General features: G+C 45.5%; 1 protein-coding gene across 2 annotated transcripts in view; it reads right to left on the reverse strand.

Annotated features, from left to right (window-relative positions):
• VEPH1 (ventricular zone expressed PH domain containing 1) overlaps positions 1-15,021 on the reverse strand; it is a 136,338-nt gene that overhangs the window by 91,258 nt on the left and 30,059 nt on the right. For both annotated transcript variants that reach the window (XM_066622082.1, XM_066622081.1), the window contains exon 5: positions 5,103-5,312. In XM_066622082.1, the coding sequence (XP_066478179.1) occupies positions 5,103-5,312 (210 nt within the window). The remainder of the gene's footprint in view (positions 1-5,102; positions 5,313-15,021) is intronic.

Consider the following 15,021-nt stretch of genomic DNA (forward strand, 5'->3'; position numbering starts at 1 on the left):
CAATCTCTACTTTGCTGGATTCTATCCCTTCCTTAACATAAACGGCTACCCCACCTCCAACACGCCCCTGCCTGTCCCTCCTGTAGAGTTTATAGCCCGGGATTGCGGTATCCCACTGATTCTCCGCATTCCACCAGGTTTCCATTATGCCCACTATGTCAATGTTTTCCCTTGTCACCAGACATTCCAGTTCTCCCACCTTTGCTCGTAGACTTCGGGCATTCACATAAAAGCATTTGTACACGGAATGCCCCAGGATGGGCTGCTTATTCGCTCCTTTGTCCCCGCATCCTCTCATTGTGCCAAACCGTCTATCACATCCCATCACCCTACCTTTCCCAATTTCGTCTCCTACTCTGCCTTTGTCTTGTTGTTCTTTAACCTCCCCATCCTCATCCCATAGGGATGAGGAGTCCTGAACCGGATGACCCTCGGCTCCTGTTTGCCTTCCCCCAGGGATCAGTTTAAAAGCTGCTCTGCCACCTTTTTAATGTTATGCGCCAGCAGTCTGGTTCCATTCTGGTTCAAGTGAAGCCCGTCCCTCTTGTACAGGCCCCACTTGTCCCAAAACGTTCCCCAGTGCCTAACTAATCTAAACCCCTCCTCCCTACACCACCGTTTCATCCACGCATTGAGACCCCTGATCTCCGACTGCCTAGCTGGCCCTGCGCGTGGAACAGGTAGCACTTCAGAGAACGCTACCTTTGAGGTCCTGGCTTTCAGCTTCCTGCCTAAAAGCCTAAATTTGGCCTCCAGGACCTCCCAGCTACACTTGCCCACGTCGTTGGTGCCGACATGCACCACAGCCGCTACCTCTCCCCCAGCACTGTCTACTAGCCTGTCTAGATGAGAAGTGATGTCCGCAACCTTCGCACCAGGCAGGCAAGTCACCATGCGGTCCTCACATCCGTCGCAAACCCCCCTCTCTATGTTTCTAATAATCGAATCCCCCACTACAAGAAGCCCCCGACCGCCCTCCCACCGAGGAGTATCCTGAGTGCGTTCGGATACGGGCCCATCCCCTGGAGAAGGGGTCCCCCCTAGGGGATTGTTTCCCTCCTCTCCAGGATGACGTCCTCCAGCCCCAAGACTTCCCACCCGGGCAGCTGAGGAGCTGCACGCCTGAGGTTGGGACAAAGCCTGATCGTCCCCGGAAGTCTCCCCACGGTCCTCCTCTGCCTGCCTGTGCTTCTCCAGTTCGGCCACCAAGGCTTCAAGGGAGCGGACACGTTCCCTGAGACCCTGGAACTCCTTGCACCGAGGACGCACCCATGACTTATGCCCCAGAGGCATATAATCATACATGCGGCACTCGATGCGGAACACTGGATAGCCCCCACCCTGCTGCTGGCTGTCTGACTGCATAGCTTTTTTGTTGTTGTTGTTGTTGTTTTATTTAGGGGTCCTTTTAAAAACCCTACACTGGTTAGCAGCCCTCTTCTCAAGGGAAGAGGAAGGGCAGTGTCTGGGGCCCTGGCCTCCTCGCCCTGCTGCTGAACTCGCCCAGATGCTAAACTCTCAGTTTACCTGGCACTTAGGGTTCCCAGAGGCCACACGCATCTGGAGAGAGCCTCACGCAATGGCAGGCCTAGCTTTATACTCCTGGCTGGCTCCTCCTCCCTCCTTCCTTCCTGATTGAAAGGGGGGCTGGTCTTCCCAGGTGAGTTTACAAAAGCTCAGGAAGACAAAAGGCTGCTGATGGGCGTAACCTACTCTGCAGGCTCCTGAATGGAGTGCTTGGATTAGCCTAATGGGGCTCTTATCACCTCCTAAGGTGGTGATGCTGAAATTCTAAAATGGACTATGCCTGGGTGGTTGGGAATTGGCCCTTACTAGGTTCTTTCCCTCCTAGTTCTGTTCTCTTAGGCTGGACTGTTTTGTAACCTCAAGCTAGTTTTTATTTGAGTTTGTTTAATTATTTATTGCTCTCTAGATCCTGTGTACCAATTTACTGAACTGTTTAGGCTATGTTCTAACTTAGATTAAGTTTAACTTGGGTTAAGTATAGGGTTAATTTAAAACAAAGTAGAAAAACCTGCTTTCCACTTTATCCTCCTCCCTTCCTTCGATTAGGTGCTACTTTAGGTGCAGCTAACTTTCAACTTTGATTTAAGTGCCTGATCCTTGGGCTCTTACTCATGAGTAAGACTCTGCTCCTGCTCAGAGTAGACCTACGTACCTCCCTTAGGTGCTAACTTTCAATTTTGCTTTAAGGTTGATTTAAAGTTAAAGTTAAGGTTAGAAGACAGGGAGTTAGAAAGACAAAGAGTTAGAAAGAGTACACTTACCCTCTCGTTGTCTTCCTCCTCTCCTTCTCCAAAACTCAGAGGTCTACTTGCCTTCTCCTCGCCCAGATGCTAAACTCTCAGTTTACCTGGCACTTAGTTCCCAGAGGCCACACGCGTCTTAATTAAAAAATTAATTCTTTTTTTCCCTGCCCCCCCCCCCCCGACAGTGTCAGAGAAATGATGTGGCCCTCCTGCCAAAAAGTTTGGACACCCCTGCTTTAGCACAAAAGCCACAACCATTTAGCATTATATGTGAACCTATAACCCCTATGCACATTCCATTTTGTGTGTCTCTGCTCAAATTGGTTTGGTACTGCTTCAGTACCTTGGAAAAGTTGATATGTACATCCAAAAGCATGCCCAGGATTTCTTCAGTAAACAACTGTGTATTCCAACAACATGCTTTTAGTAATACTGTTATTCCTTTCTAGTTGTCCTTCATGCAAGCTTAGAAGTATTGACGGAAGCAGATTCAGGCTGCAATCCTAACCACACGTTCCTGAGTAAGCCCCATTGAACAAAATAGGACTGACTTCTGAGTAGACCTGGTTAGGATTGTGCCCTCAGTTGTCTAACAGATAAATTGCAAGAGCCGAAGGCAATGTTTTATTGTCAGATGCAACATGTGGTTAAAGTAAGTCGCATAGCTGCTGACTATGTTGTCAGCCAATCATATAAACAATATGTACATATACAACCAATGTCAGCCAATCAGATAATGATCTCCCAATTATCTGTACATAAAGAAATGGTTTTGGCTCAGAGATTATCCATGTCAGAAAAAAAGCCCAATATGGAAATAAGCAGCATAGTGCACTTCCTGTAGTGCAGGTCAGCAATGGGTCAGAGCTGCTTCCTGAAATGCCTTGATTAGGATGCTCAAGACAGATTAGGATGTATGTGCAAGACAGAGCTTTGCGCTATTGGTGGGCAGAATGCAAATGACTAACCTGCTTTGAAATAAACGCTGCAAAACAACTTCATAACATCACTTCTTATCAACCACCATACTGTGCTCCTCATATACTGAACAAACCTCCCCCTCCCCACTGATTATCCTCCCCTTCCCCACTGATTCAGGTGTGCCAAAGCAGCTTACACTGCATTTTGTAGTCATGGAGGTTTCCTCTGGTGCAAAAGGGTCTACTCAGACCCATGTCCGCAAAATCAGTGGCACAGGTCAGCATGGACACAGACCGTGGGATCAAGTCTGGGAAAGGGGTATGGATTCAGCAGCTGCTGCTGAACTTGTCCCCTTCTCAAACTTGAACCACTCCCACCCCATAACCATCCTGTATTGCTGTCCTCCTGCCCTCATTGCCACCTTGTTCCATCTTCCCACACTGGAGGGAGGCAGCCAATACAACCCCTTTGTCTTCTCAGCCTTGGGCCAACTAAACAGCTGGCATAAGTCCAAGAAGACCCATTAGTGGTTGAGGGATTTACAGAGAGGTAAAAGAAAATGTTTTCCCTTTCCCCTCCCAAGCCTCCCGATCACTCCCCCCCCAACTGTAGCATGCAGTGCAGGCTGTTTTGGCATGGCTGCATGCTGGGGAGGGAAGCACAGAACTGGGCTGTTATATCCTCTCCCTTTATCAAGCAGTCAGTTAGTTAGTATTTTGGAATAGTCATCTAGAGCCACATACACAACCATCTCATCATATGAAGCATACATGCCTAGAGTTCACATCAAACCCATATCTATCCAACCCACAGAGTTGGTATTTAAGTGGTAATGGACTAAAGCTTGTATTTAGCTTTTAGGTTCTATAAAAAAAAACAAAAAACCCAATGTGGATTCAAATTCCCACTTCACTCATGTATGATTTGACAGAGTGCTCTAAGGGAGTTCTAAAGTAGGGGTGTCCAAACTTTTTGGCAGGAGGGCCACATCATCTATCTGACACTATGTTGGGGGCCAGGGAAAAAGAAAGTTAATTTACATTTCAAATTTGAATAAATTTACATAAATGAATACATTACAGATGGAACTGATATGAATGAATGAAGGTCTTGCAATAGCTCAGGGCCTATAAAATGCCTTGCACAAAGCCTTTCCTTTGCTGCCACTGCTGCATCACAGACATGAAACAGCAAGCAGTGGAGGGAGCCCTCGTCCCACAGCTCACATGAGAGGTTGGACAGTTGGACACTTAGAGCGGTTGCGTCAGGCCCACAGTTGCTGGACTTGCTCCAGCAAGTCTCTGGAGGGCCAGAGCTCATTGGAACTCTCAGAGGGCTGGATTGGGAGTCCTCGAGGGCCGCAAGTGGCCCCAGGGCCAGGCAGCCCTGTTCTAAAGCAAGCTAAATTATAGATGGAACTTTATGATACAATAAAGCACTGAGAACTTGTTTAAGAACTCTGACCCAGGAGAGACTCGTGAAATGAATCGCAGTGAGTCTTTCGTCTACTGTGGCCCAAATCCTAACCAACTTTCCAACGCTAGCATAGTGGTGCCAGTGGGACATGTGCTGGATCCCACAGTTGGGTGGCACTCACGGAGGCCTCCTCGATGTAAGGGAATGTTTGCTCCCTTACCTCGGAGCTGCATTGCCCTTATGTCGGCGCTGGAAAGTGGGTTAGAATTGTGCCTTGTGTTTTTCCCAGAGAGGTTTTCCAAGCAGACCTCAGCATGTTAGGCTCTCGGCTCACTGTTGTGATAGCTAGTGGATTTCACCCCAGGAGATAATCAAAATGGATACCACTCACATTATTACTCTACATTCCATCGGCCTCCTTATTTTAGGACTAATGTCCAGGACTATTTGAATAGGCTTATAACAATTATCCCAAGCATATCACAGTTTCCATACCTCATCAACATGTCCAACAGCTCCATAGATCTTCGCAGTTTGTCCAATCAGATTTGGGAAACTCTCCCCAATTTCTTTCAGCATAGGAAGCAAACTGGCCAATACTTCTGGTTCATAACTTGATATTTCTGTCAGTATATTAAGGATGATGTCATTGTGGTTGGGATCTCTTAAGTAATTAACTAGGGTGGGAATACATTCTTTGAGCACCTAGAAGAGAAAAGGGGAAGAAAGTAGATATTAATCACCATATCAGCAGAGATTTTGAAAGGTAATCTATTTTTTTGCAAAAACATTCCACTTGCCATTATCATCATATAGAATTCTCAAAGAAGTCAATGCAAGTTCACTTCTGCACAAAGCATATGGGTAGACTACTGCCTGAGGTTCTACATTCATAGAGTCATCATTTCATAATTAAGGAACTTCTTTAGAGTGCAGAAAACTCCATACAAAATTCTCAGGTTTCTCCCCTTTGAATAGTATGAAGTTTTATTGACTTAAAGTAAATTTGAATTAAGGTCTCTAATGACATAGTAAATTAGGAAACAACAGCAATTCCTATGGTCCCAAAGAATTCCTCTAATTCCACACTGGATGCCTAGTGCAAGGAATGAAACCAGGAGCCAGGCACTCAGCTGGTTTAAATCAATGTCTGTTCATATGATGCAATGAAAGGATACAAATTTATAGCAGATGGAATCAGGGCCTTGACAATATGAGAAATAAGCATCGCATCACTGTAACATCTATCAAAACAGTAGACACTCTTGTAATTTAGTGTAACATAATTCATCTGATGGCCCCAAAAATATCTTAAAAATTTGGAGAATTGGATGAATGGGAATGCTTTTATGAAGCAATATTGGCAATGGGTTACATGAATAAATAAGGGTTCAGGGAAATCATGACTAACATCCCGATACCAAGTAAATTTCTGTGCGGCGATGCAGTGGCGCCAGGGCAGACTATGTGGCATCCCGCAGGGGAATTTTGGTTGCTGGAGGTCACCTTAGGGTAAGGGGACATTTGTCCCCTTGCCCCTGAGTAAGCAGTTGCTCTGGATCAACTTGGAACTGCACCAGCGAAACCATTGGTGCAAGTCCAAGTTGATCCGTGCAGGCAGACTGGACCTGGGAAGGGGGACAGGTTATGACGTGTGCTGGTGCTGCTGATCCAGCCCTCCTTTGGGCCAGATCTGCCCACCCCCTGCCCTGTTATAGCCCTCCTCATCCCATTCTATCCCCTCCCCCACCCTCTTCCCACCAATGTGGTGGACTAGCCTGGTCTGGCAGGCATCTTTTATTCTGCTGGTGTGCCGGTCGGTAATGCTGTTGCAAAGCTCTTAATGGTGCAATTGCAATAGCATGCAGCAGCGGAACACATGTTTCACTGGTGCTACTACTGAATAGGATTGAGCCATTAGATATCGGTAGTTGTAATTTGTGTTGTGTGACTGTGTATCTGAACATCGTATGCAACCAATTCAGAGTGTCTATTGCACAACAGTGTTTGAGTTTATGCAATAAACTCATACTCTAGGAAGCAATGTTTGAGTGCTATTGCAAATCCTGCTTGTGATTAGGAGTTTGGACAGCAAACCACAGAAACGTGCATTATCTAAATAGTTAGCAGTATCCATCAGGTTCAATAGACGGTCTAAACATCCTATTTTTCCTTAAAAAGTTTTTGCCAATATATCCTTAAACATGATTGGTTCGTCTGTGCATGTTTAAAGAGTCTTTGGATCTGGAAGCTCTTAGCCAACTCTTTTTCTTTGAATATACATTTTTTATTAATTTTAATACAAACAGGTCAATCAATAAAAGGTTATTTGAAACAGTTTCTCCCATAGGCTTTGTTTTTTTTAATCCTCCTTAAATTCTTAACTTCCTCTTCTCCTCTTCTTCAACTTTGTCCTTAACACTTCCATAAAACCTCCCCATGAAAAACTTAGTGTCTTGCTATGAAATTTTTATACATTCAACCACAGTCTTGTACTCATTCATACCTCCATACACACAACTACAAAAACTAAATGAGGAGAAAGATGAAACAGAAAGAAAACAAAATGGGATAGAAGAAAAGAGAAAAGAATGGGGGGAAAGGGGACAAACCAACACAAACAGCACTAGATGGTCCTCAGTATTGCACACTCTTTTTGATAAAAGATGATAATATAAATGTTATATTCTGCACTAGTGATGTTTTCTTTCCCCCTGGGGGCTGGGGATAAGAATAGGCCCTCAGTTTGGCTGTACTTGTCGTAAGAGGTGACTAAACAGCCACCGGGTAGATGGGACTCTTCAGCCTAGGAAGGCAGCTCATCTGAGAGAAGGGAAACTCTGATCCCAAACTTCCACTGCCTTGTGGCTACATCCAGTTATGGAAAAGGCTTCAGGAGTCAACCTCGAGGCAAAATCCAGAGCTGGAGTCCCTGAGGCAGTTCATGGCTGAACACAGTCACGTTCTGGCAACTCCTGCGACGCCGCTGGAACCAACCGTATTCGCCTCTGCCTTTCCATTGGACCATTTCAGCGACATGGAGAGGGGGGATTTGCTGCATGGGTAACAGCCTATCCTCCATACCTACTTTACCCAGGCTTCGCGCACTGGAGAGGACACTCTGTTCCAGAACCACCATTCAGAGCATTACACCATAGTCTTCCGAGACTGAAGGATGCCAACAAGAAGTGATGTTTTGCTTGATATTTGGAAAACACACAAGCTATTGGTACTTTCTGATATACGTATATAGAGCAGACTTCTTCCACAGAGGAGCCAGACATCAGGTACATCAATAGTAAGAATGTATGCACTTTTGATACACATGTGCTAACCCCTCCCCCCTTGATTAGGCCACAGAGTGAAGAAAAAAAATACAGGAAAAAGGGGAGAGTTGCATGCCTAGACAGAGAATGATACTAATGGAAGCTACCCTTGGTCAACTTACACTGTAAGCCTTACAGAGATAGAATTACAAACTTTAATTATTTTTTAGGATCACCAAAAGTAAAAAGGATATTTCTGGGGCTATGGGCAGGATGATTTCAGGCAGGCTGGATCTGGCCCTTGGGGCCATAGGTTGCCTACCCCTGGCTTAGAAGCTCCATCCTCAAGCGAGTCCTTCTATTGAAGCAACTAAAGTAAGAACAGCCGTAATGATAGAATCCTATAATAAAGTTGTGCTGACAGTGTTGCTACATCGGTGCAATAGCAGTGGGACATTCGGTATATGCAAAGTTCATCCAGAACAAAGCGGGAGGGGGAAACAAGAACCCAAATAAATCCATGTAGATGCAGCTCTCTCAGTAACTCTTCCAGAGTGCATGGAAACCCTAAAACAGTCCACCAGTCATGGGGTAACAGCCCAATGTCAATTTGATGTTAGCTTGGTGTTGGCCTAACACTGACCTGACATTGGTCCAATGTGCAAAGAGCCAATCACCTCAACTTAAGAACATAAGAACATAAGAACAGCCCCACTGGATCAGGCCATAGGCCCATCTAGTCCAGCTTCCTGTATCTCACAGCGGCCCAACAAATGCCCCAAGGAGCACACCTGATAACAAGAGACCTGCATCCTGGTGCCCTCCCTTGCATCTGGCATTCTGACATAGCCCATTTCTAAAATTAGAAGGTTGCACATATGCATCATGGCTTGTAACCCATAATGGATTTTTCCTCCAGAAACTTGTCCAATCCCCTTTTAAAGGCATTCAGGCCAAATACCGTTCCACATCCTGCAGCAAGAGGTTCCACAGACTGACCACATGCTGAGTAGAGAAGTATTTTCTTTTGTCTGTCCTAACCCTCCCAACACTCAATTTTAGTGGATGTCCCCTGGTTCTGGTGTTATGTGAGAGTGTAAAGAGCATCTCTCTATCCACTCTGTCCTTCCTGTGCATAATTTTGTATGTCTCAATCATGTCCCCCCTCAGGCGTCCCTTTTCTAGGCTGAAGAGGCCCAAACGCCGTAGCCTTTCCTCATAAGGAAGGTGCCCCAGCCCAGTAATCATCTTAGTCGCTCTCTTTTGCACCTTTTCCATTTCCACTATGTCCTTTTTGAGATGCAGCGACCAGAACTGGACACAATACTCCAGGTGTGGCCTTACCATCTATTTGTACAACAGTATTATAATATTAGCCGTTTTGTTCTCAATACCTTTCCTAATGATCCCAAGAATAGAATTGGCCTTCTTCACTGCTGCCGCACATTGGGTCGACACTTTCATCGACCTGTCCACCACCACCCCAAGATCTCTCTCCTGATCTGTCACAGACAGCTCAGAATCCATATGGCCCTAATGCCTGCAACCAGAGAAGTATGACCAAGGTGAACCAAGCTGGGGGTAGTGGTAGGTGCAGATCCAATGAACAGGCACTGCTGGCATGACCTTAACCCAAAACTTTCTCTTTCTTCTCCCAGGTTCTTTTGGGAAACCTAACTAATCTGCCTACATTCTGTGTCGTCATCCTCCCCACACACACATTTCCCCTCTCTTCTCTATGTCCCTTCTTCTTCTAAGGAATTCCTCTTTCCTCCTGCTAAATCTCTCCTCCTGCTTTCTTCATGGCTGCTAATGTTTATGTACATTACTGATAGAATTCTCCCCCATATGGTTTAAGAAGGGAGTACAGTGGGGCCTCCATATCCATGGATTCAGAACCTGTGGATTTCATGATTTGCAGGTTCCAAACATGTGGCTGGATCCCACTGAAGACCTCCCAGACTCAACCAGAACCTTGTTCTGGGCCTATCTGGAAGGCTTTCTGAGACCCACAGAGGCCACATGTGGCCTCTGCAGGCCTCAGAAGGGCTCCGAATGTGACCTAAACCTTGTTCTAGTCATGTTCAGAGCGTCCAGGTGTCCCAAATCTATGGATTCAAACATCTGTGGATTTCGATATTTGCCAGGGTTCCTGCAAACAGAACTGCTGCGGATAACAAGGTCCCCCCTGTATATTAGGAAAAGTGAGTCCCAGTTCAAATGCCCCATTTTGGAATTTGAGCACATTTCAGTAAATGTTAGTGCACCTTAACTTCTGCCTCAGTCATCTTTCACCACCAAATTACACAGATGTGCCAGCTGCTTTAACCAATCCCTGCGTACAATTACTTGCCCTCTCATGTGCACGTTATACATATTTTAAAAAGGCACTGCCATTATCGAGGATGCCACAGCACACCCTCTGGAGAAGCTATAGTAAAAAAGACAGCAAGAACGCAAAAGCAAAGAATTCCTAGGAATCCCAGCTGCTGGAGTTCAAGCCCCCTATGCCATTCACACAAACACTTCCACAAAATATTTTTTGACTATAGCAGAAAAAAAGGAATGAGGATAGTTCCCTTGGGAGATGGCAGCTCTCTGGAATAAATACACAAGTCTCTCTATGGCAAGAGTTTGAGTCTCTGTGGTTCTTTCACTGAGATTTCTCAAGGGGCAGAAATTTGCCGTTTCCTAGATGGAATCCGGAGCCAAGACTTCCAACCATCATTGCTTACAACTATTTAACCTCTCCCTCAATAAACCAAAATAACAACAATCCCTTTTAACTAAACATTTGGAGTTGCTTAACTAAGGTTAACATTAACAATTTTATCCTGCTTTTCCTCCAGGGAACTAAGGGACACCATTTAGACGCATTATTCCAACTGTCTGCCTCACAACTTATGTGCAAGGAAGGCTAGGCTGAAAGAGTGTGAGGGCACAATCCTAACTGCACCCATGGCCGCTGCAAGCCCCTTGAGCCAGCCTGGGAGGGTCGCAAACATGCTGTAAAGCACGTTTGCACCTCCTCTGGAGAAAGTCGCGGAGGCTCCGTGCACCGGCCTGCAGAGGCCAGATCCAGCCTCTGTGGTGGCAAAGTAAATCTGCACTGGTCAAGCTCAGCCAGTGCAGGGGTTTAGGGGTGTGTGGAGAGGGCAAGGAGGAGGTGTTTTGGGATGGGGCAAAGTGGGCAGCGAGTGGGCCCATGGGCAGGCAGGTGGGGTGTGTGTGGTAGGGCCAGGATCCAGCAGTTATGCCAGATCCTAGCCCCGTTACCGGGCAACACAGGGCAACTCCAGGCTGCTCCATTTTGTTCTGATCTACACCACCTCTTTAAGTGGCACAGATCCAAGTAGACCCATTGGAGCTGCTGCAGCTCCACCCAGGGTAAGGGGAATTTTTTCCCTTGCCTCAGGACAAGCCTCAGTCAGTCCAAAACTTGTGCTGGATAAAGTATAGGCCCATCAGCCTGCCTGTTCCAGCACAAGTTAGGATTGTGCTGCTTGTTGTCTAAAGCAGGGGTGTCCAAAGTTTTTGGCAGGAGGGCCACATCGTCTCTCTGACACTGTGTCAGGGGCCGGGGGGGGGGGAATAATTAATTTACATTTAAAATTTGAATAAATTTACATAAATGAATATATTAAAGATGAACTTATATGAATGAATGAAGGTCTTGCAATAGCTCAAGGCCTATAAAGGGCCTTGCACAAAGCAATGCCAGCCTTTCCTTTGCTGCCGCTATTGCATCACAGATGTGAAACAGCAAGCAGTGGAAGAAGCCCTCATCCCACAACTCACGCGAGAGGTCAACATGAGCAGTGGCATCAGGCCAGTGTGGGCTACAACAAATCTCAGAGGGCCAGAGGCTCATTGGAGACTGGGGGCTCCCTGAGGGCCGCATTGAGAGGCCTTGAGGGCTGCAAGTGGCCCCAGGGCCGGGGTTTGGGCACCCCTGGTCTAAAACACCCAATGAGTTTTATGGCTGAGGGATTTGAACTCAGTTTTCCCTGTTCAAGTCCAACTTTTTATCTGCTATGACACCATACTGGTCTGTGAGACTGCTTGTCTGACTTGAAATGAAAGCTTTTTGAAACATCAGGTCGCATTTCTACAGAGCTGGTCCCAAGGAGCTTCAACAGTATAGCAAAGAGACTTTAACAAGAGAATGGAGAAGTATCCTGAAAAGATGTCATATGACCCAGGCTCCAGGCAAGGCAAACATGGGCCTCATCAGACTGGAAAGTCTCTTTTACAGGAGGAGTTATATTTCCTCTGCAACTGTATATTTTGAGAAGGTTCCCTCGACTGTACTGAGAGGTGGATATTAAATTCCTGTTGGTTTTTTTTTGTTTTTTTAACAAAAGCCTGTTGGAATTTATACTCTATAAACTAGGCACCCTCGCAGCTTGTTACAGTGCCCCCTACCTCATAAACATCCTGCTTGTGTAACTGGGTGAGCCATAAATGGAACATGAGATGTTCCTGTTGTGTTATCCATTTCTTTATTTTTGCTTGCACATACTGTAGTGTGATGACTTCAAAGTCTTTAAAATACATTTAGCTTTACCGAAGGAAATGCAATAATTGTGCGCAATGAGTATGGAACGTCCAAATGGCTTGATCAACGCAAGGACTCCCTTGTGTCTTTTTTCAAAACTGGAAGACCACAAAAGTCTATTTCAATAACCATGATAGGTTTATGTGTCCCATTAAATCTCCTCTGAACTACTCAAGCACCTGGTTGCTTTACCCTTCCATTAACATTGATCGCAATAAATTTGCTAATCTTTCCAATCATGTTTTTTGGCAATCGATAAAAAGTTATTTGGTAGCATTGATTAGGTCTTCTCTAGCTCTAACCCAAGGAAACTCGCAAAGAGCTCTGACAAAACCTGCACTTGGAGAAAAAAGGTACATCAGGGAATTCAGAAGAGTTCCTGTGTGGTAGCTTCAGTGCAAAATGTTTGCGTGCAAATATTCTACAACAATTAATTGGTTTACAGTGTGATCCTTCGGAGGCCTTACACCAGTGACCACTAATATCAGTATAAAATTGTGCAGATCCCCAAGACCAGCATTGATTTGGTAACTCCAGGATAGGAATGTGTCCTTAGAAACCTTTTTAGCAATTTGTATTGTACTGCTGAATATGCATGGAAAATGACATCTCCCCTCCATATTTGTGAGGAAACCTTTACTTATAATAAACAGATAATATAAATGTACATCACATGATTGTACAGCTTAGCCATTTGCCCTCAATTACTTCTTTTTATACAATCCTAGAGCTGCAATCCTAAACAGACTTACTACGTGGTAGTCTTCTTGAGCTGAATGGGATTTACTACTAAGTAAATATTTAGGACTGCATTGTTAATTTCTAATAAAAGATGTGACAAAATCAAGTTTCCTGTCTAATCTGGAAGCTTCTAATCCCAGACATGCCCAATTCTAATTGTGGATGTACTGCACAGTCTCACACATGAAGGGCACAATCCTAACCCCTTATGTCAGTGCTTTCCAGCACTGGCACAGCAGTGCCATTGGAACATGTGCTGCATCCTGCAGTTGGATGTCACTCACGGAAAGGATTGCACCCGAAAGCACATTGCTTGCTGCCTCATTACTTTATCATTTTCTCAAATGAGAGAACATGAAAAGTATTAAGAATGGGGGCCCAATCCTATCCAACTTTCCAGCACCAATGTAGCCACAATGCAACCCATACCTTGAGGAGGCCTGCCTTCCCACTGCAGGATGGAGCACATGCTCCATTGATATGGCTGCACTGGCACTGGAAAATTGGATAGGATTGGGCCCTGAGTTCACAATAGTTCCCTTCATATTATAGATTTGAATTCAGAAGAGCAAAAGGATCACACCTGATTGCTCTCTCTTCAACATTTGTGTATTCAGCTGAATGTCTGTGGATAGCCTACACACATACAAATGTATACACCAGGGATTTTCAACTGGTGTGCCACGAGTGAGCAACAAGTGTGCCATGGGAGTCTGGCGAATTTATTTATTTATTAAATAAATATCATTTATTAATAGGGCCATTGAGAGCTTTGAAGCCCCCACCAGCAGCATGGTGTGCCTTGTCAATTGTCAAAAGACTGATGGTGTGCCTTGACAATTTTAGTGCCTTGTCAGTGTGCCATGAGATGAAAAAGTTTGAAAATCGCTGGTATACACATAGGTCTCTCACCAAGGACCAGCCAAAGACCTCCAGATGTCTGGAGCAGCATGTCTGTTTCCCTTCCACATATTCAGTTCCTCCTTCTCTTTTTCCTTTTCTGATCCGAGGAGTGGAAGGAAGAGGAGGGGAGCAGTGGAGGCAAGTAAGAGAGCAGAGATGTGGCCCCTCCATCAATCAGCTGTCTGAGCTGATTGCTTTGGTTGACTTCATTGTTGGGCTGGCCCTGCTCTCAGCAGGTGACCAGGACTCTTGGAAAAGCAAAGAGTTCCCAATCACATGGAGAGTCTTCCACCTATAAACTCTTTGCAGTCATTCAACTGAACACTCGATTGCTTGTGGAAAGTAGAGTCGACTCACCAAATTCCACTCCTCTCATGCATTCATTCTTGAACTCATTGTACTACATGAAAAAAACTTAGCTTTCATACTCCTCATTCACAAAAACAAGTAATTACAGGGTGAATGGTGAACATGTATGTGCAAACTGGCCCAAGGGATAGACCAGGAGAGCCAGGATGTTGTAGTGGTTCTGGTATTGTAGTTAGACCAGCAATATCCAGGTTCAAATCCCCACTCAGCCGCAAAGCTTCCTGGGTGACCTTGGGCCAGCCACTATCTCTCAGCCTCACCTACCTCACAGGGTTGTTGTGAGGACAAAAGAAGGGAACTATCTACCCCTACATGCCACAGGGTAGGGAGTGATGTTCAGCACCTTGCACCTACACTGGACCACTCAGCAACCTATTGCATGTCAGGATAGGGACTTCCTGATCCCTTGTGATTGCCCCATGCGAGTTTATGGTAAGCCACCATGGAGTTCATTACGAACATGGTAATGAAGAGAGATTACCAGAAGAGAGATAGGAGCCAGAACCTGACTAGAATGGCCATGCTAGCCCTGCCTCTTGTTCCAATGGGAAGGGTAATGGTGAGGCTCTAGGTGAGG

Source organism: Tiliqua scincoides, chromosome 3 (assembly GCF_035046505.1).
Source record: "Tiliqua scincoides isolate rTilSci1 chromosome 3, rTilSci1.hap2, whole genome shotgun sequence".
NCBI classification, from domain to species: Eukaryota; Metazoa; Chordata; class Lepidosauria; order Squamata; family Scincidae; genus Tiliqua; species Tiliqua scincoides.